This window comes from Cervus elaphus, chromosome 15 (assembly GCF_910594005.1).
Source record: "Cervus elaphus chromosome 15, mCerEla1.1, whole genome shotgun sequence".
In the NCBI taxonomy this organism is placed as follows: Eukaryota; Metazoa; Chordata; class Mammalia; order Artiodactyla; family Cervidae; genus Cervus; species Cervus elaphus.
This window is the reverse complement of record NC_057829.1, coordinates 67,604,426-67,624,941: the sequence shown is the minus strand read 5'-3', so window position 1 is coordinate 67,624,941 and position 20,516 is coordinate 67,604,426. Positions and strand designations below refer to the sequence as shown.

The 20,516-nt window shown below is 35.3% G+C and overlaps 1 protein-coding gene across 2 annotated transcripts in view; it reads right to left on the bottom strand.

The window, feature by feature from the left end:
* Positions 1-20,516, bottom strand: part of SLK (STE20 like kinase) — a 58,762-nt gene that overhangs the window by 14,447 nt on the left and 23,799 nt on the right. The window contains exons 5-13 of one of the 2 annotated variants that reach the window (XM_043925245.1): positions 15,495-15,567; positions 15,141-15,335; positions 14,530-14,611; positions 13,193-13,321; positions 11,223-12,593; positions 7,329-7,459; positions 6,981-7,104; positions 5,370-5,549; positions 2,852-2,944 (exon numbers count right to left, since the gene is read on the bottom strand). In XM_043925245.1, coding sequence (XP_043781180.1) covers positions 2,852-2,944; positions 5,370-5,549; positions 6,981-7,104; positions 7,329-7,459; positions 11,223-12,593; positions 13,193-13,321; positions 14,530-14,611; positions 15,141-15,335; positions 15,495-15,567 — 2,378 coding nt within the window. The remainder of the gene's footprint in view (positions 1-2,851; positions 2,945-5,369; positions 5,550-6,980; positions 7,105-7,328; positions 7,460-11,222; positions 12,594-13,192; positions 13,322-14,529; positions 14,612-15,140; positions 15,336-15,494; positions 15,568-20,516) is intronic. The other variant, XM_043925246.1, reaches the window with a different exon arrangement.

Here is a 20,516-nt window from a genome sequence, read left to right as displayed (position 1 = left end):
GAGAACAGAGCTGAATGACTTTGTAAATGGAAAGAATGATTATACAAACGCTGAGCTTCCTGAGGCCTGGAACTGGTCAGTTAACAAAAGGGCCTATAGAATGAAGGATTTGAACTAGATCAGTGGTTTCCAACCTCCAGTTTGCTGCTGTTGCTTTTTAAACCAGCTGAACTCTTTTAAAAAACTCGCCAAAAAAATCTGTTTATAAAACAGATGAAAAGTGGTACTGCTCTGGAAGTAGGGGTACAGAGCTCTACTGTTCTCATTTCTGAAGAATTCCCAATGTGCTTCTTCCAAACTCAACAGCTTCTAGGAGTACAGTCTGAAAACCACTGGACTAGATTATCAAATAAATTCTAGTTTCATGTCTATATGGTTATTATGCATAGTCTTTAAAAAGTTTAAAATATTAGACTCTGTAAAGTTATCAAGTGTTAGCATCTTCATCAAAAGCAGTAGCTAAATATAAATACTTTTGAAATCAGTTAATTACTAAATTTGTCATTAAATTTACAGAAAGAAATTTACTACTGATTTTAGCTTTAGTCGAAAATACAGGCTAGCATCTCACACTGTATGAAAAATTACCTACAAAGTTTTATTAAAACACTATTAAAGCACTGGATCACCTGATTCATTCAACACTAAATTCTTACTCTCGATTCTATAAAGTCTGACATATTGTCTTCTGGAATTAAACTCCATATCCCTTTACAAGGGAAAACCAAATTGTTGTTATCTGGTGTGAAATCCGAATTACCCAAAAGTGGATGTGTTCCTCTTCCGCTATCAGTAAGACAGGGCTAACAAGCACTGGGCCAAGCCAGTGAGAGTTCGGACTCGGCACAGGTCAGGTGGCTTACATGTGAGAGGCAGGGTGACATGCTGGTTCAGTGTGTGAAGCATGGAGGCAGACCTGCCTAGACGAGAATTCCAGCTCCACCATTAACCAAATGTGTGAGCCTGGAGAGTCATTCAACCTCCTGTGTTTTCGTTCCCTCACCTGTAGAATGAGGGACATACGAGTAACTACCTCCTCTGCTGTGAGGTTACGCGAGTGCATACAGGTGAAGTCAGTCTGTGACACACAGGAACCCTGTGTCTGCTAGCATCACCTTAACGACAGGCATGCCTTGGAGATACTGTAGGTTCAGCTCTAGTCCATGCAATAAAGCAAAACACATGAATTATCTGGTTTCCCAAATACGTAGGTTATGTTTACGCTATACTGTATTCTATTAAATAAAGTATGCAATAGTTTTGTCTGAAAAAAACAACATACATACCTGAATTAAAAAGTAGTTTATTGCTGAAAATGCTGACCATTACCTGACCCTTCAGTAAGTTGTAGTAGTAACATCAAATATTTTAGATCAGAGATCACCATAACAAATATAATAAAAAAGTTTGAAATACTGTGAGCATTACCAAAAGGTAACACAGAGACACGAAGCGAGCAAATACTGTTGGAAAAATGGTGCTGACAGACTTGCCTGATGCAGGGCTGCATTAACCTTCAATTTGGGGGTGGGGGGGAGACACAATACTGCAAAAGCACAAAGAAGCTAAGAACAATAAAAAGAGGTGTGCCTGTAGTAATTCCCCATACTAGGCTAAGACAAAACTTTGACTCAAAAGAAAAAAAAAAAACTAAATTTATTTAAATAGACGAGTTTTGTTAAAATTTTTAAATTTCAAGATATATTTCTTATTTTTCATGGTATCAAAATAACTCCTCGTTTGAAAAGATGGTGACAAGTAAATGACACTTTCAAATAAACTGCCCTGACAAAAAACAAAAAAAAAATTTTAATGGCAACGCACTGGTCACGGTCCCCAAATGTTTCTGTTGGCTTCTATATTCCTTTTCATGAATCTATAAAATTCAAATGGCTGGGAACCAACTTTTTAAATTACATAAAAACCCACATTAAAAAGGTAATTTAAAGCAACAAATAATAAATAATCCATGTCTCTTCTCCCTTTCATTAACATTTGTAACTACAAACTGAGCTCATTTCTCTCTTTGCCTCCAGGCTGAGTACAAACTTAATTAAAGAAAGATGATCCCAAGTATAAAAGACCTCGTAGAGTAATGTGAGGTAATTCTAGAAAACTCTGTTGAAAAATACCAATTTATCTAGTTTTGTAAAGAATTCATCCATTAACAGGTCCAGCCTTATCATAACCTAAAATCAAGTTTACTTAGGTGACAACTGTCTATTTTTGTAACTGCTAGATTCTGAATCAAAAAGAACATACTTAATATTTAAAATGTGGTTTTAAGTAGCTTATATTGTTGAGTTTAATAGTAATAAATGTTTGATCTACCATTTAACATTATCATTTACCAGCTTGTGGAGTCTTATTTCCCTGACCAGAGATTGAACCCAGGACATAGTAGTGAAAGCCCAGAATCCTAACCACTAGGCCAACAGGGAATTCCCAAATTAATGGCCTTGTAATATGCATCCTTTTTGTATGCACAAAGCTTATATACTCACCCTCTATATTTTTCTGTCCTAAAAGTCTTCTATCAAACATTGACATTACCACTTAAAAATGTAAGCTTCCATCACGATTAAAATAAGAATACAGTGGATTATACATTAACATACACGTTTATTTCATCTGCAGTCAGCTTTCCAAACATTTCACTTAGTTTCATATTAGCAACTTAAATGTCACCATTAGTGTGAATTTAGTACTACATAAAGAATGCCCTGCGACCCTTTGAGGAGATGTCAACATCATATAATAAGTACAGAATTTACCCTTTTAACCATGGTTTATTGAGCTGTGAGAATAATGCCGCTTTCTGTTTTTAGTAGCATTAAGCTGCTGCTGTTACCTGAGCATGCTGGCTTTGTGCAAGCTCCTCTTTCCTGCGTTTCATGAGCTCTTTTCTCAGCTCTTTGGGTGCTCTCTCCACTTCATTTATAACCTACAGTGTATAAGCATGCAGGAGGTGGGGAAAAATACTTTCTCCACAGCAAGCATTTATGTGAGCAGACAAGCTACAAGTCAGATAAAGCTGTTAAAAAGTTCCTTTCAACATGCATTAGCACAGGTGTTAGTTTGAAGAAAAAGAATGAAAGGATAGAACATGCTTAATCATAGTGCAGAAAGGGACATTACACCATATAAAGGTTAATTAGCTGCTTAATTATCCCTACATATCATTCTCTCTTTAGATTCAAAGGTGATCAGTAAAGAATTACTCGCAGCACTGATGCTGAACTAAAGGTGATAAACCCAACTGACCTTGAAAGATCATAAAATTATAGACATATCTATTGACACTGTTTGATATACTGGATATAAGGAAAACTAACGGCATTCATTTATAAAACTACAACATTTCATGATTGGCTTGATAAAACCAATGAGATAATTCTAAATGAAATCCACTTAATGAGAACAAAAGAAAAACAATGATAAGCCTTAGAATAACACAAAGGAGAAATAAATGGACACTTAAGTTTTCTTTTTTTATAAAACACCATTTTATACATGGTGTAATAAAAATGAACATATTTGACAACTTTGGGGTCAAATTAAAATAACATTCTCCTTTGCTGATAAATTAAGCCAAAATCAATTGTCAACTTTAAAATCTGTAATATAAGCCCTCAAAAAATAAGTTTAGTATGCTATGATTTATTATACCAGATAAAGTATACTATAAAATAAAGTGTATTTTAGAGCTCCTTCTCTTAATCACTTCAAAATCCAAGATGTGTATTCCACCTAAGAACAAATCTGTAATCCAACTATGAAAGACAATCATGTGTTTATAAGTAGAAGCACCAAAAGCAACCAGATTCCAAATCACCACATGCCATTTATGGTCTGTGAAAGAGACTGATTTTGATTTAACAAGTGTATTTAAAATTTTCCATCAGTAATCTCTCATGAAACCAAATCACCATTAAAAAGAAGAGACTCCCCAAATGCAAGAAGTTTAGCAACAAGGAAAAAAATACATAATTATTTAAAATATGCATGTAACGATCTCAAACACCTTCGATGGCTAAACCTCTCCTACTCCAAAACAGTAACAATAACTAGAAACATTTTTCTCTCTAAAATTAAATCATATATTTACCTACAAAATTTTTAAAATTTAATCTGATATTAGAAAACAACCTTTTAATAAAAACTATCCATCTATCCATGGTTTCAAGAAATATTAACATTTGGTCTCAGTAAAGTCATACATCATGGTATATAAAGCAATCCTATATGAAATAAAATAAACAGTAACAAAACAGTAATTTTTAGAAACGGAAACCACATCAAATGGCTATATAACATTTCACTCATCTTTACCTAGAGAAATCAAAGAATGTACTATTAATATTTGATTCTATCCTTTTAAAACCAGATCCTGAAGTTCAGCAATATGATCCTCCATTTTCTGCATTTCATTGTTAAAAATCAATGAATCTGAGTATTGGGGATATGCAACAAAAATGAAAATGTATTCACTAGTTTGGCTGATGTTAGTTTGCTCCAAAACTAATTAATCTGATCATAATATTGTCCAAGGGGTCTTTTATATCATTAAAAGATAAATTCTCCTACACTAAAGGAACAGAATAAATTATAAAATTATCTCTCAAAACTGCTAATATGTAAAAGTTCTCTTAGTTTTATTTTAATTTGGGAAGAAAAAGACACACTAATACAATATGTAAATCCTCTTTCTGAAACAATGACAATCTTTCATAGTAAATAATACCATACAACAGATTCTATGACAATATGGAACAGTTTCAGGAAAAATGAAAAAATTCCTTCTAGTCAAATGACTTTACAGATATTTTCCACCTGTGATTCTTCAAAGTATCTCACAATTTGATAAACTTGGAGATATTATTTCAAATTTCAGGTTATTCAGCTTTTGTTTGGACACAGTATCTGAGAAAGGTACTCAAGAATCAGGAAAAAATAATTTTTAAGCATGAATTAAATACTGCAAATAAATACTAAATTGAAATACTGTTGCCACCTGCAAATAGATCATAGCATGTTTTCTTGAAAAAACATCACTATGTCAGGACTTAAATGTTGCATTAATAAAGGAGGAATGATAGGTTAAACGGAAAATGGATTAGACTCAATTTGAAGTCTTGATTCAAGGGTTAGCTGGATATTTACTGTGTGTTTGTGAACTTGAAAAGGTCATTAAAACCTTTTCTACTCCAGTTTTCTTGGCAGTAAAATTAGGTAACATCTGGCCTTACTGCTACCCTACATGACTGCTGGGAAGACTGAAAAAAAAAAAAAATGAGTCCCACTTAACTAACAAGTATTATTCTTTATTCCTTAAACACGTGTACACTGAAAAGGGTAGTTACACTTACCTCCTTCTTTCGGTTCTTTAACATATTCTGAAATTTGGACAACTCTTTTTCTTGTTCACCTTTAATGCGTTTGGCTTCATCTCGTAAGCGATTCGTGTGTTCCTGTTCTAGACGTTCAATAGTCTGTTTCTGCTGTTTTTCTAGATTTTCAATCTCCTGATCATATTGTCGTTTCTTGCTCTGTAAAATGATGTAGTTCAAGATCATTTAACATTAACGCTCATATCAACTTATTATGCTGAAAATGTTTACTAAGAGCACATATTGATAACTGGCATTTAAACTTAGTGATAAAATATGTACCCTCTGCAATACTGAACAAGTCAAATTCACTAAAATATGTTTTTAGAATTTTCCAAAAAGATGAGCATTTTCATTTTTCTCTAATAAGGAAAATACTTTTTTCTATTATGTAGGTATAGAATACTCAAAAATTATATCCAGAAGAATATCCAATTGCTATGAAATACTAAAGTAAGAAAAATTTCAATATTTTTCCTATACGATTTTTGATATATCAAAGGTCATATTTGAAGTCTATTTTAAAAACATACCATTACTTGTCATTTTCAGACTTACTCTTCCTCATCAAGAGTCTTAAAATAAACGTCCTATTTCACTGAAACAAATCTTTTAGAATTTTAAAGCTATTCTCTCCAAAAGATTCCTGTTTATATAATACTTGAGTAACACTGCAATTTTAGACATAGGTACTTATTTGTAAACTGTTTTCTTTTGAAAAATTAAAAAGCAAAATATTTTGGAAAATATAGGGAGAGGAGAAACACAGTTTTTGTAAGGTCCTGAAAAAACAGAATATACTGTAAAAATACTCAATGAAAACAAAAGCTCATTATTTCCTTAGGAATTCTCAGTTAGGACCCAACAAATGAAATCAGCAATGCCAAACTTCACACAAAACAATCCTTACCACTTAAAATTATAAAACATAAGAACTATAATCAATCATGAATCCTATAACATTTCAAATGATTCTTTTTTCTAACCTACATTAAGCTAGATGTTCAACATAAGTTATTGAAATTTTATATCACATTAACAATTCCTTTCCCAACTTTGGACACAAAGTAAAAATTTAAAGACTCAGTGACAATTACCCTTGACAAGTCAGCACTAACTTCTCTAGCAGCTGTGAAAAGGGATGTGGAAACTTAACTGTAGTAGCCAGAGAAGTAAGCATATTTTGAAAAATCCCCCAAGAAGTTCTAACACTCAACCAATTTTAAAGACAACTGCTCTGGAGTAGCTTAAAATCTTGGATTCTGAGAGGTAAAATTTTAGCAATAAAAAGTTGTCCAGCTACAGAAATTTGCAAACCATCTATTAGCTTCATGATTCCAGGTTTTCATGACAGATCTTAATCAAGAAAAATGAAGACACCCAACACGCTGCAAGTCAGGCAAACAGCCAAAAACAGGAAGAAAAGAAAAAGAAAACATCTACAACACCAAAGAGACAAAGGCCAAAAACATATCACAAAGCCAGAGAAACCTAGTAAACAGAGAAGACGTTCTAAAATCTTTCAGCAGTGAATTTTTTAGGCAGTAAGTTTCCTGATGAACAAAACGGCACAGAATGCCAAGACTTTACCACCATCTCCTGCTCAAAGCGTCGGAAGATCTGCTCTCGCTGTTGCTGCAGTTTGCCGTTGAGCTGCTGTTGGGCTCTCTGTTCTTCTTTTTGAAGAAATCTTAATTCCCGAAGTTCCTGACGTCTGATAAAATTTAATAGTGACAACAGAAAAAGAGGAGTAAAAATCACGCCATTGAGCTAATGCTTTACAAGAAGAAACTTGAAAACTAACATTTTCTTCCAATGGAAAAGTAATAAAACAATAACCCAAAACTAACCAAGACTACTCGTTTCTCTCTTCTTCAGACTCTGCAGAGACCTGAGAAGTCACAAAACCAGATGAAATCATGCTGTTTCTCTACTCACCTAAGAAACCTCAATTCTTCGGTTTTGGAGTCACTATCAGTAACTATCTTTGATGTTGTTACACTTACTTCTACACCATCAACAACAAATTTGCGTGTTTTCTTCAATGTTTTCTTTTGTCTTCTTGTTTCCTGAGGAAGATTTTATTTCAGTTAGGCGTTATATGGGGAATACTAGAGAAGGAAAACATATTCTTAAAAACACAAAAACAAGAAACGGAACTAACTGCTATGAAGACTACACATACATATAGATTCAATGCAATCTCTATCAAGCTACCAACGGTAATCTTCACAGAACTAGAACAAATAATTTCACAATTTGTATGGAAATACAAAAAACCTCGAATAGCCAAAGCAATCTTGAGAGAGAAGAATGGAACTGGAGGAATCAACCTGCCTGACTTCAGGCTCTACTACAAAGCCACAGTCATCAAGACAGTATGGTACTGGCACAAAGACAGAAATATAGATCAATGGAACAAAACAGAAAGCCCAGAGATAAATCCACGTACCTATGGACACCTTATCTTCGACAAAGGAGGCAAGGATACACAATGGAAAAAAGACAATCTCTTTAACAAGTGGTGCTGGGAAAACTGGTCAACCACTTGTAAAAGAATGAAACTAGAACACTTTCTAACACCATACACAAAAATAAACTCAAAATGGATTAAAGATCTAAACGTAAGACCAGAAACTATAAAACTCCTAGAGGAGAACATAGGCAAAACACACTCTGACATAAATCACAGCAGGATCCTCTATGACCCACCTCCCAGAATACTGGAAATAAAAGCAAAAATAAAGAAATGGGACCTAATGAAACTTAAAAGCTTTTGCACAACAAAGGAAACTATAAGCAAGGTGAAAAGACAACCTTCAGAATGGGAGAAAATAATAGCAAACGAAGCAACAGACAAAGGATTAATCTCAAAAATATACAAGCAGCTCCTGCAGCTCAATTCCAGAAAAATAAATGACCCAATCAAAAAATGGACCAAAGAACTAAACAGACATTTCTCCAAAGAAGACATACAGATGGCTAACAAACACATGAAAAGATGCTCCACATCACTCATTATCAGAGAAATGCAAATCAAAACCACAACGAGGTACCATTACACGCCAGTCAGGATGGCTGCTATCCAAAAGTCTACAAGCAATAAATGCTGGAGAGGGTGTGGAGAAAAGGGAACCCTCTTACACTGTTGGTGGGAATGCAAACTAGTACAGCCACTATGGAAAACAGTGTGGAGATTCCTTAAAAAACTGGAAATAGAACTGCCATATGACCCAGCAATCCCACTCCTGGGCATACACACAGAGGAAACCAGATCTGAAAGAGACACGTGCACCCCAATGTTCATTGCAGCACTGTTTATAATAGCCAGGACATGGAAGCAACCTAGATGCCCATCAGCAGACGAATGGGTAAGGAAGCTGTGGTACATACACACCATGGAATATTACTCAGCCATTAAAAAGAATTCATCTGAATCAGTTCTAATGAGATGGATGAAACTGGAGGCCATTATACAGAGTGAAGTAAGGCCAGAAAGATAAAGACCAATACAGTATACTAACACATATATATGGAATTTAGAAAGATGGTAATGATAACCCTATATGCAAAACAGAAAAAGAGACACAGATGTTACAGAATGGACTTTTGGACTCTGTGGGAGAAGGCGAGGGTGGGATGTTCTGAGAGAATAGCATTGAAACAAGTATACTATAAAGGGTGAAAAAGATCACCAGCCCATGATGCATGAGACAAGTGCTTAGGGCTGGTGCACTGGGAAGACCCAGAGGGATCAGGTAGAGAGGGAGGCGGGAGGGGGGATCGGGATGGGGAACACATGTAAATCCATGACTGATTCATATCAATCTATGGCAAAAATCACTACAATATTGTAAAGTAATTAGCCTCCAACTAATAAAAATAAATGGGGAAAAAAAAAAAAAACTACACATACAAAGCTGAACAGAAAGCAATAAGACATCTCTGAAACCAACTATACCAAATACACCTCATCTGATTTTCACACTTTACAGATGAAATCAATCTTTTTCAAGTGAAATTATGCATTTTGACGATATGCATGTATAATTTTTATGATACCACATCACAATTAGGCACAAGTGGTAATGACCAATTCACAAAAATGAGTAATTAGTACAATCTTTACATGTTAACCATCCTTTTTTCCTCTTTTTACCTTATAGGTTCTCAGACACCTTTGTTTTTCTGTTTCAGAAACACTTACAAAGCCATTAAAAATGATTTTCTGGGGCGCATCCCTCAAAAGAATCTAAATCAGCAAGTCTCAAAAGGCTGAGGCTTTTATTTTGAAAAGGCTCTCAGATAACCTTAAAACACTGCCACAACTGAGATTCAAAATTCATTTAATCAACAACAATAATATCACCAGCCCTCCTCCATTTCAGGGTCAGAGGTGGAGGAGTGATTTTAGAGTTACTAGAAAGACAGCACCTCCACCACACCACCCAAAGTACCAGATCTGCCAGCTAGCTACTGCCTGAAACTCTTTATCAAGACCAAACTCTTCATTCCTCAGCTGGTATCCAAATGTCTTTTAAAGGCAAAGAGAAATAACAGAAGTATGTAACACTGCTATAAACACATCTTGGTACACATGTAAATACTGAGAACAGATAATTACTTCGTTGTGATAGGTGGAAATGGTTAGAAAGCAGAGGGATCAAAAGGAGAATGTGAAAATACTACATTTCAAAGGCATCAGAATTTTTAAGTTGGTCTTTGGCACTTTGCAGTCTTCACCCTCTTACTGTTCTACTCTCTAGGTTTCCAGTATCCTCACACTGCTCTCCCCTAAGCTCTGGACTATGGCCACCCTACCCAGACATCTTCTAAAACCTAAAGTGGGCATGCTCCAAAATTAAGCTACCTCCCTGGAACCTCCACATTTTCCATTTCTTCAGTTCCTACACATCCACAATTAATGTCACCTTAATTCTTATAGAAATATTTGCCTTTTTTTTTTTTTGGAAAGGCTAACTGTAACTATTAAGTCTATAAATGAACTTCAGAAAAGTGGAATTTCAGGCACTGAAACAAAATAAACTGAAAACTGAAGACCATCTAGGCAATACATGTAGTAATAATCTGGGGCAGATAGGCAGGCGGATCAGTCATGCCTTGGAGTCCTACCCTAAGGTACAGTTCTAAGTTCCTGCTTTTCTGCCACCTGTCGATCCAGAGTCTCTAAGCAGTCCCTGGCTCACTTGTATCAGAATTCCATGGGATCTTTTGTTACAAACACTGATTTTCTGGCCTCACTCCATACTTCTACATGGCTCTCCCTAATGGTTACCTTTTTAAGCACACTCAGATTGGAGAATTATGCTCTAACAGCTCCAAGTATTCTGGGTTTTAGTGTTTGGTTTGGTTTTCCCACAATGATTTAAACGGCAGTAGAAATGGCTATGACTGAGGAGTTAAGGGTGGTCATCTGCATGGCCAGTAGTAAATCAAGGGATGTTTAAATCCTAAACATTCTTTAAAAGAGATCATTCTTATAAGCCCTCTATTCTTTCATTTTTACTGATTCTTGCTAAAATTATACCAAGAGATATGCAGCAGGAAAACCCAAATTCCAGTAAGCAACTTATTATACTATTTATATAGAGTTGGCAAAAATAGGTAGGTACTACCAAAAAATTTAACGATTACATGCAGAATCTCTCTAGTTTTTTTTTTAACTGATTGCTCTCATAGCCCTGAAGAATTTTACAGGGTTAATACTATGCTGATTTAGTGTTGCTTTGTTTGAAAGTCATCAGTTTTACATAAACTCTCAACTGCCAAAATGACAAAGAAAAATCCAAACAAGGACCCATATACACTTACTTGTAAAGATATTGATCCACTGTCTTTAGTTTTGCTTAGGAAGCTAGAGATGGATAGATTCAAGTCAATGCTGCTATTATCAGCAGTGGAACCAGTGCCTGAATCAGTATCATTTTCCTTTTGACTCTCAGATTCTGGTAACATGGTTTCAGTTTTTGATAAAGCACCTATTTCTCCTTTATTTTCTGCATCTTCAGGATTGATATTAATACTGGGTATTGGAACAGGCTGAGGTTCAGTGGGCTGTGAAGCGGCAGTAACTTGAGGTTCTGCTTTAACTGGTACGTCACATGGAATATCTTTTTGCTCTGTGTCCATCTGAGTAGTGGCTTTATGAACATCCGGAGTTTCCCTTTCTAAAGCTTTCTGGTCAGTATCGGTCACTACACTTCTGACCTCTGTTCCTTCAGTGCCACTTGATTCAGTAATCTCAACTTCATTTGTCCTGACTTCCTCACTAGTCTCCAATGTGTTCTCTGAACTGCTGATTAGCTGTTCCTCACCTTTACCGTCTAGAGATTTTTTGTCTGTCTCATTAGTTTCAACTCTTTCTTCAATAGAAACTTTCTCAATACCACCAGCCTCAGGACCCTCTGTGGACTTGATCGCTAATGTCTGGCCTACGTCACCCACTTCTTTCCCATCACTACGCTGAGCATCCTCAGCACTGTTCTCAGTTGCCCTCTGAGCAACATCTTCTGCCTCATTTGTACCCATCACTTTGCTTGTATCACTGATTGTATCTTTTTCAGTTTTGTCCTCTTTTCCCAATTTCTCTTGGGTATCTTCCTTTGTAAACTCAACTTCATTTCCAATTGCCTGAATATCTGCCTCTTTTTCTCCAGTCTCTTCAGAAACTAAATCCATTGCTTGGACAGTAGTATCTTCAATTTCTTCAGATTTCATAAACTTATTTTCAACTATCTGCTGCTTTTCCTGATCTGTTTCTTCTTCAGGTTTCAGATTCTGTTCAGTATTTGTTTCTGAAGTTATCATTATGTTATTTTCCTTTCCTTTACTGACTGAATTAATGTCCACTGCCTCATGGTCTTCTGTGTCAGGAAGATTTTCAAGCTTGGGTCTCTTCTCTTCTCTTCCATTTTCCTCAATTACTGCTGCTTTATTATGAAGTTCAGCCATAGCTTCTAAATGAGTATCATTAACATGTTCATCAGGGCCCACCACAACCTTTTCAGGTTCATCACCGGTGGGTTTTTCAATAAGAATTTTACTGTTAAATTTATCTTCAGAAGTATTACGTTCTGTTTTTTCTGAGACAGATTCCAAAATACAAGCATTTTGTGAAAGCTTATCTTCTTCAGAGCTGGCAATACTCAGGTCAGAGGAGGCACGCTTGCTGGCAGGTATTGGCTAAAAAAGATTTTACACAGTTGTTAGTGTTAAAAACGTAATTTCAAGATGTTGACCAAAACAATATTTCATATATATGTGTGTATATATATAAATGATGAATTCATATATATAGATTTAATATTTTTATTCAGTAAAATTTGATAAAATTATAAAAATAATTTAAAGAGCTGACAAATCTTCACATAATAAATATGACAAAAATGGATAGCAAGGCGCAAACTTGAAAGCAAGGAGCAAACTTAATAAATCTTCACTTCTAAATTAAAGGTTTTTGTATTGCTACCCAATAAACTGGGCTTCCTTGGTAGTTCCATAGTAAAGAATCCACCTGCCAATGCAGGAGACACAGGTTTGATCCCTGGGTTGGGAAGACCCTTGGAGAAGGAGATGGCAACCCACTCCAGTATTCTTGCCTGGGAAATCCCAGAGAGAGAAGCCTCATGGGTTACAGTCCATGGGGTTGCCAAAGAGTTGGACACGACTTAACAACTAAACAACAACAACCCAATCAATTAATTCTTAGACATACGTGCAATCGTAACTCAAAACTCAACTCTAAAAATTATCAAAACACAATTTCCTTTTTAAATACTGACCAGAGAATTTTCTGTTTCCTCATCATCATCCTCCTCTTTGCCATCTTCAACTTCTTCTGTAACTTCAGCCTTCGCCTCTGCGATCAACTCCCGAATTGGTTTGTTGGAATCAACGGTCACAAAAGGATGCTGTTTGATCATTAAAAAGAGCACACTCAGTAACAACTGAAATGCTTATGGAGTGAGTTTGATATATAAAACACATTATGTGGTAAAAACACTGACATGTAAATAGGAAAAATACAAACAACTTCAGATGATAGTACATCTGGGATAAGACGGCGGGGAAGGGAACTGAACAGGAATAGGGGCTGCCTGCAACTCTATCTGCACATGTTTTTTAAGAATCTGAAAGAAATATGTCAGAAATGATAACACATTACTTCTGGGTAATAGCTTCATGTACTCTGCTGTATGTCTGAAAATTTCATAACCTAAAATCTAAATTAAAATTAAACCAAGTTGCAAATACATTACTAGTTCTTAAAAAGTAATAGTATGCTTACATCTCACACAAAACCTCAATAAAATAATTACAAAAAGCTTTAGAGTTCTGTTAAAAGTGTCTATAAACACCTGTTTTTTTTTTACATGGTTCTAATGTCTTTAAGAGTAAGAAGATATTTTATTCATCTCTGTACTCTGCACTTAGCGTTTGTCACAGACTAAGGCCTTCCAGTGTGGAGGAAGTGAAACAAGAGAAAATGCATTTCAAGGTTATACATGTTGTACAGACAGAAAGGCAATTTTTCTTGCTTCTCCCTCCAGATAAATAGCAACCTGAAAAACTATAATGGAGGAGTTGTACAATAACTCAACCTAACAGTAACTGCTTCAAGATTTGTCATTCTACTTGTCTATCTGTACCATTGTTTGACAAAATTTTATTTCATATATTACAAACAAAATTAAAGTCTTGCTATAAAACAAAATTATTCAATCACTTAAACACCATTTTTTCTTAAAGTTAGCAATATTTACTGAACATTTACCCTCATTGTAAGAGACACTAAAAAGAAAATTAGCTCACGGCCCCTGTCACCAAGGTGCTTGTTTGCTAGTAATAGAGAAACTGAATGGAAGTGATTGACAAAGTGGAAATAACTCAACAAAGTGAAAAAAACACAAACTGAATCAGAAAAGCATAGGAGAAATTACTTAAAAGCTAAATAAATGCCTCTTAGTAAGGGGAGCACATGTTTATAAAGTAAATGTTACCTACTACAATATATCTTGTGTTTGCACAGGAAAATTGAAAGAATCTGAATCCGTATTCATCTTAAAGAGATGTTACAACAGTTATATGGTTTGCCACTGTCATACTACTCTTATTTTACCTGCAGTAGCTGAGATGTAGTCCACCTGGAATCCACATTCTTTTCCAAGCATTTCTTTAGAAAGTCCTTAAAATTTGAAGACCTTCGAAATAAAATTTTAATAAAGACATTCTATTATCTTTTCTTGTTATTAAAATCGAAACTATGAGAAACCATGGTCAAGTTCTATCATGTATGTAATAGTAGTAACAACATAAAACTAGTTCATGAGAATATTAATATTCATAAGTCATTCATTTATAAATACAAGTCACACATATGTAAGCAGACTTACAGTTTTAAGTCATTGAGATACAGTCAAATGTTCATAAGAAAGCTAAAAATCACAAAAATTCTTCCATTGTATTAAACTCCACAAATAAAGATCACATATATGCCTCAGCTTCTCACAGAAAATATTTTTTTCATGTAGAACTCCAATCACTGCTATTTTCAAATTGAAAGGGAAAGTTAATTATAAGAGTTTATATGATCCTTAAGTCTCAAAAATACACCAGTATCAGTTTTCTATTTCATACAACCATGTATCTAAGTTTAAATACCCTTGGAAAGCTGGAAGAACAAAGCTTCAAATTTTGCTTCTTAAAAAGTTTTGTTTAGGAATATTTTACCATTTTGATGGCTGTGCTAATGTAGGGGGCTCAGATTTTGCTATTTTTAGCAGCACTCTCATTGGATTTAATTCATGATGAGGTGGTTCTATCTCAGCCATTTCTATTAAAGTGATACCCAGGGACCAAACGTCAGCTTTGTAGTCATAGGGTCTATCCTTTGATGTTTCACACATGACTACCTCAGGAGCCATCCTATGAAGACAGAGAATCGAAAATTAAGATGTTTAACTTAAAACGGTGATCACAAACCACATAAAAGACAAGACAGTATAATCAAACATGTGGACAAAATTAACATATAATAACTCCTGACATAACAAATGCAGCAAATCCGTAAAACTGAATACATACCAATAGGGTGTGCCAATAAAGGAATCTCTCCTTTGAATTGTCCTTGTGTTTTTAGCTGATACTCCAAAATCCGCTTGAAACAAATAACCATACAAAAGTATTACTGATAGTTTTTAAGCAAAGTTTGCTATATTCAACTTAAGAGAAAAGCATATCCAGTCTTTAATAAGACCACTGTTACTAAAGGGTAAGCAAAATAGAACTGGAGTGGCAACCCATTCCAATATTCTTGCCTGGAGAATCCCCATGGACAGGGGAGCAGGCTACCATCCATGGGGTCAGAAAGAGTTACACATGGCTGAGCAACTAAGCACATTGTCAACTCAGTATTTACTCCATTTCAGGGTTTTCTGAGAGCCCATTAACAGTCTTTTTAACTTTTTTTTCCCTCAGAACAGGACTGGGAAAGGAGGTTCAAAACCAGACCTAAACCACAAATGTCCACTGCCAACAGTCATGCCTCCCTAAGTACTCTTATGAGCAGGCGGTAAACTAAGGAGGGACAAGAAGCACCTGCATTCTTGTGCAAGGGGGGAAACTAAGGTCATTATTAAGTACTTTACAGTTCTACTTACAATAACGTGGCAGATATATGTTGGTCTGTTAAAATAGCATTTTACATATTTATTCCCATTTGCAAGAATGTGATCTGATAATAAAAATTTGGTTATTGTAATGTATATATGGCTCCTGAGGATGCTACGGTTCTATAATATCTGTGTATACTTAATACAATGTCACAGACATGGAAGATATTCTGTATGTATGAATTAATGAAATAAAGTGCAATTATTTCAAATGCCAACCAACACAAAACTATTTCAGCATCCTAAATCTTCAAAAATATACTTATTTTTAATGGCATGTATTATTTTACACAAAAGTATATTCCTGTATTCAAATAAGATTTTAGAACACTTATAGAAAACATGCACCAAAAATGGATCAAATTATACTATTTCAAAACAAGCTACAAGACTCTAAAATATAAGACATAAAAAAGTAACATATATCAGAATTTTAAAACTCATGAATGAGGTGACAGAACACAAGAGACATTAGAAATAAAAAATCATTTTAGAAACAAAGACTAAACTAGGAGAAATGCAAGAGCAAATAAACACAACGAATTCACACCCACTATCACTTCACACCCATTAGGATGGTTATCATCAAAAATACAGAAAATAACAAGTGCTGGGAAGGAGGTGGAAAAATTGGAACCCCTGTGCATTGCTATGGAAATGTAAATTGGTGCAACCACTGTGGAAAATGGTATGATGGTTCCTCAAAAAATTAACATAGAATTATCATACAGTCTGGGTATCTGCCCAAAAGAAATGAAAGCAGGAACTCAAACAGATATTGTACACCCATGTTCATAACAGCATTATTCACAGAAGCCCAAAGGTGGAAGCAACCAAAGTGTCCATCAATGGATGAATGAATAAGTCAAACGTGGTGTATACATATGCTGATATATTATTATATAATTATATATTATTATATAAAGCAGAATATTATTCAGCCTTAAAAAGGAAGACAATTAACATATGAATTTGAATAGGACATATGTAGGAATTCAGGAGAGCCTTGCTCTGTCCTTTGGAAAGGCCTAGAATGAAGGCTAGTCCAGAAACTATAAGCATACCTAACACTCAGACTGTGATCTTAAAATACCATGTCCTACTAAATGAAAGAATACAAAACCACGCAGACTCTTGCCAAAAAGTCTTTCAATTTATCTGCAAATTGAGGGAAATATAGAGAATATATCTGCAAATATAGGGAAATTCCTTACTGAACTCATCAGGAGTATACAGTCAGCAAAATGCAAGATAAGAGAAACTACAGGTCCAGCAGCTCAAGTCCCACAGACGAGTGTTTCTCAACTTCTTTTTTTACCTCTCCTAAAGAGCCTTTTTAGGCATTTTTCCCCAATCCTCTCTCTCCTCATGAAATTTTAATGTCACAGATATACTGTATATGTTCATGCACTATCACTGGGCCTTTGGAGGGTCACAACCATGGTAATACTAAGATTTTCTTTCTATCTTTGAGAAAGCATGCCATGAAAATGCATGCCACAGTTAAAACATAAAGAAAAGAAAGGAATGGTGGGGAGGGGGTTGGGGGGGTGTGACCCATAAATTAAGAGACTTAAAAGAAAAAGCAGGTTTTAAACATGGACAAGTCTAAACGCTACAGTCTAGAGATGAACATTGGGTGATAGAGCCATAAAGAAACACAGGGAAGTGATTACTACACAGGTTAGTATACAGGTTACCCGTGGAGAAAACGACAGTGACTGAGATGAGGCGCATGATACAGCTCCTAAGGTGCCTGACATACTTCTATTTCTTTATCTAAGTAGTGATTACAAAGCTATTGTGTACAGAGCTACAAGTCAACAAGCTACACAACTCTTAATGTGGTTTCCTGCATCTGTATTTATTTCTCAGAAAAAAAATTAAAATTTAGTAGTATATCAAAGTATACCTGCTTAGAGCTAACACCTATCTTACTCAAACTCTTCCAGAAAATTGCAGAAGGCGGCAAACTTCCAAACTCATTCTATGAGGCCACCATCACCCTAATACCAAAACCAGACAAAGATGCCACTAAAAAAGAAAACTACAGGCCAATATCACTGATAAACATAGATGCAAAAATCCTTAACAAAATTCTAGCAAACAGAATCCAACAACATATTAAAAAGATCATACATCATGACCAAGTGGGCTTTATCCCAGGAATGCAAGCATTCTTTAATATCCACAAATCAATGTAATACACCACATTAACAAATTGAAAGATAAAAACCATATGATTATCTCAATAGAAGCAGAAAAAGCCTTTGACAAAATTCAACATCCATTCATGATAAAAAAAACTCTCCAGAAAGCAGGAATAGAAGGAACATACCTCAACATAATAAAAGCTATATATGACAAACTCACAGCAAACATTATCCTCAATGGTGAAAAATTGAAAACATTTCCCTTAAAGTCAGGAACAAGACAAGGGTGCCCACTCTCACCACTACTATTCAACATAGTTTTGGAAGTGTTGGCCATAGCAATCAGAGCAGAAAAAGAAATAAAAGGAATCCAGATAGGAAAAGAAGAAGTAAAACTCTCACTGTTTGCAGATGACATGATCCTCTACATAGAAAACCCTAAAGACTCTACCAGAAAATTACTAGAGCTAATCAATGAGTACAGTAATGTTGCAGGATATAAAATTAACACACAGAAATCCCTTGCATTCCTATACACTAACAATGAGAAAACAGAAAGAGAAATTAAGGAAACAATACCATTCACCATTGCAACAAAAAGAATAAAATACTTAGGAGTATATCTACCTAAAGAAACAAAAGACCTATACATAGAAAACTATAAAACACTGATGAAAGAAATCAAAGAGGACATAAACAGATGGAGAAACATACCGTGTTCATGGATTGGAAGAATCAATATTGTCAAAATGGCTATACTACCCAAAGCAATCTATAGACTCAATACAATCCCTATCAAGCTACCAACGGTATTTTTCACAGAACTAGAAAAAATAATTTCATAATTTGTATGGAAATACAAAAAACCTCGAATAGCCAAAGCAATCTTGAGAGAGAAGAATGGAACTGGAGGAATCAACCTGCCTGACTTCAGGCTCTACTACAAAGCCACAGTCATCAAGACAGTATGGTACTGGCACAAAGACAGAAATATAGATCAATGGAACAAAACAGAAAGCCCAGAGATAAATCCACGTACCTATGGACACTTTATCTTCGACAAAGGAGGCAAGGATATACAATGGAAAAAAGACAATCTCTTTAACAAGTGGTGCTGGGAAAACTGGTCAACCACTTGTAAAAGAATGAAACTAGAACACTTTCTAACACCATACACAAAAATAAACTCAAAATGGATTAAAGATCTAAATGTAAGACCAGAAACTATAAAACTCCTAGAGGAGAACATAGGCAAAACACACTCTGACATAAATCACAGCAGGATCCTCTATGACCCACCTCCCAGAATACTGGAAATAAAAGCAAAAATAAAGAAATGGGATCTAATGAAACTTAAAAGCTTTTGCACAACAAAGGAAACTATAAGCAAGGTGAAAAGACAACCTTCAGAATGGGAGAAAATAATAGCAAACGAAGCAACAAAGGATTAATCTCAAAAATATACAAGCAGCTCCTGCAGCTCAATTCCAGAAAAATAAATGACCCAATCAAAAAATGGACCAAAGAACTAAACAGACATTTCTCCAAAGAAGACATACAGATGGCTAACAAACACATGAAAAGATGCTCCACATCACTCATTATCAGAGAAATGCAAATCAAAACCACAACGAGGTACCATTACACGCCAGTCAGGATGGCTGCTATCCAAAAGTCTACAAGCAATAAATGCTGGAGAGGGTGTGGAGAAAAGGGAACCCTCTTACACTGTTGGTGGGAATGCAAACTAATACAGCCACTATGGAGAAAAGTGTGGAGATTCCTTAAAAAACTGGAAATAGAACTGCCATATGACCCAGCAATCCCACTCCTGGGCATACACACTGAGGAAACCAGATCTGAAAGAGACACGTGCACCCCAATGTTCATCACAGCACTGTTTATAATAGCCAGGACATGGAAGCAACCTAGATGCCCATCAGCAGACGAACGGACAAGGAAGCTATGGTACATATACATAATGGAATATTACTCAGCCATTAAAAAGAATTCATTTGAATCAGTTCTAATGAGATGGATGAAACTGGAGGCTATTATACAGAGTGAAGTAAGGCCAGAAAGATAAATACCAATACAGTATACTATTGCATATATATGGAATTTAAAAAGATGGTAACGATAACCCTATATGCAAAATGGAAAAAGAGACACAGATGTACAGAATGGACTTTTGGACTCTGTGGGAGAAGGCGAGGGTGGACGTTCTGAGAGAACAGCATTGAAGCAAGTATACTATCAAGGGTGAAATAGATCACCAGCCC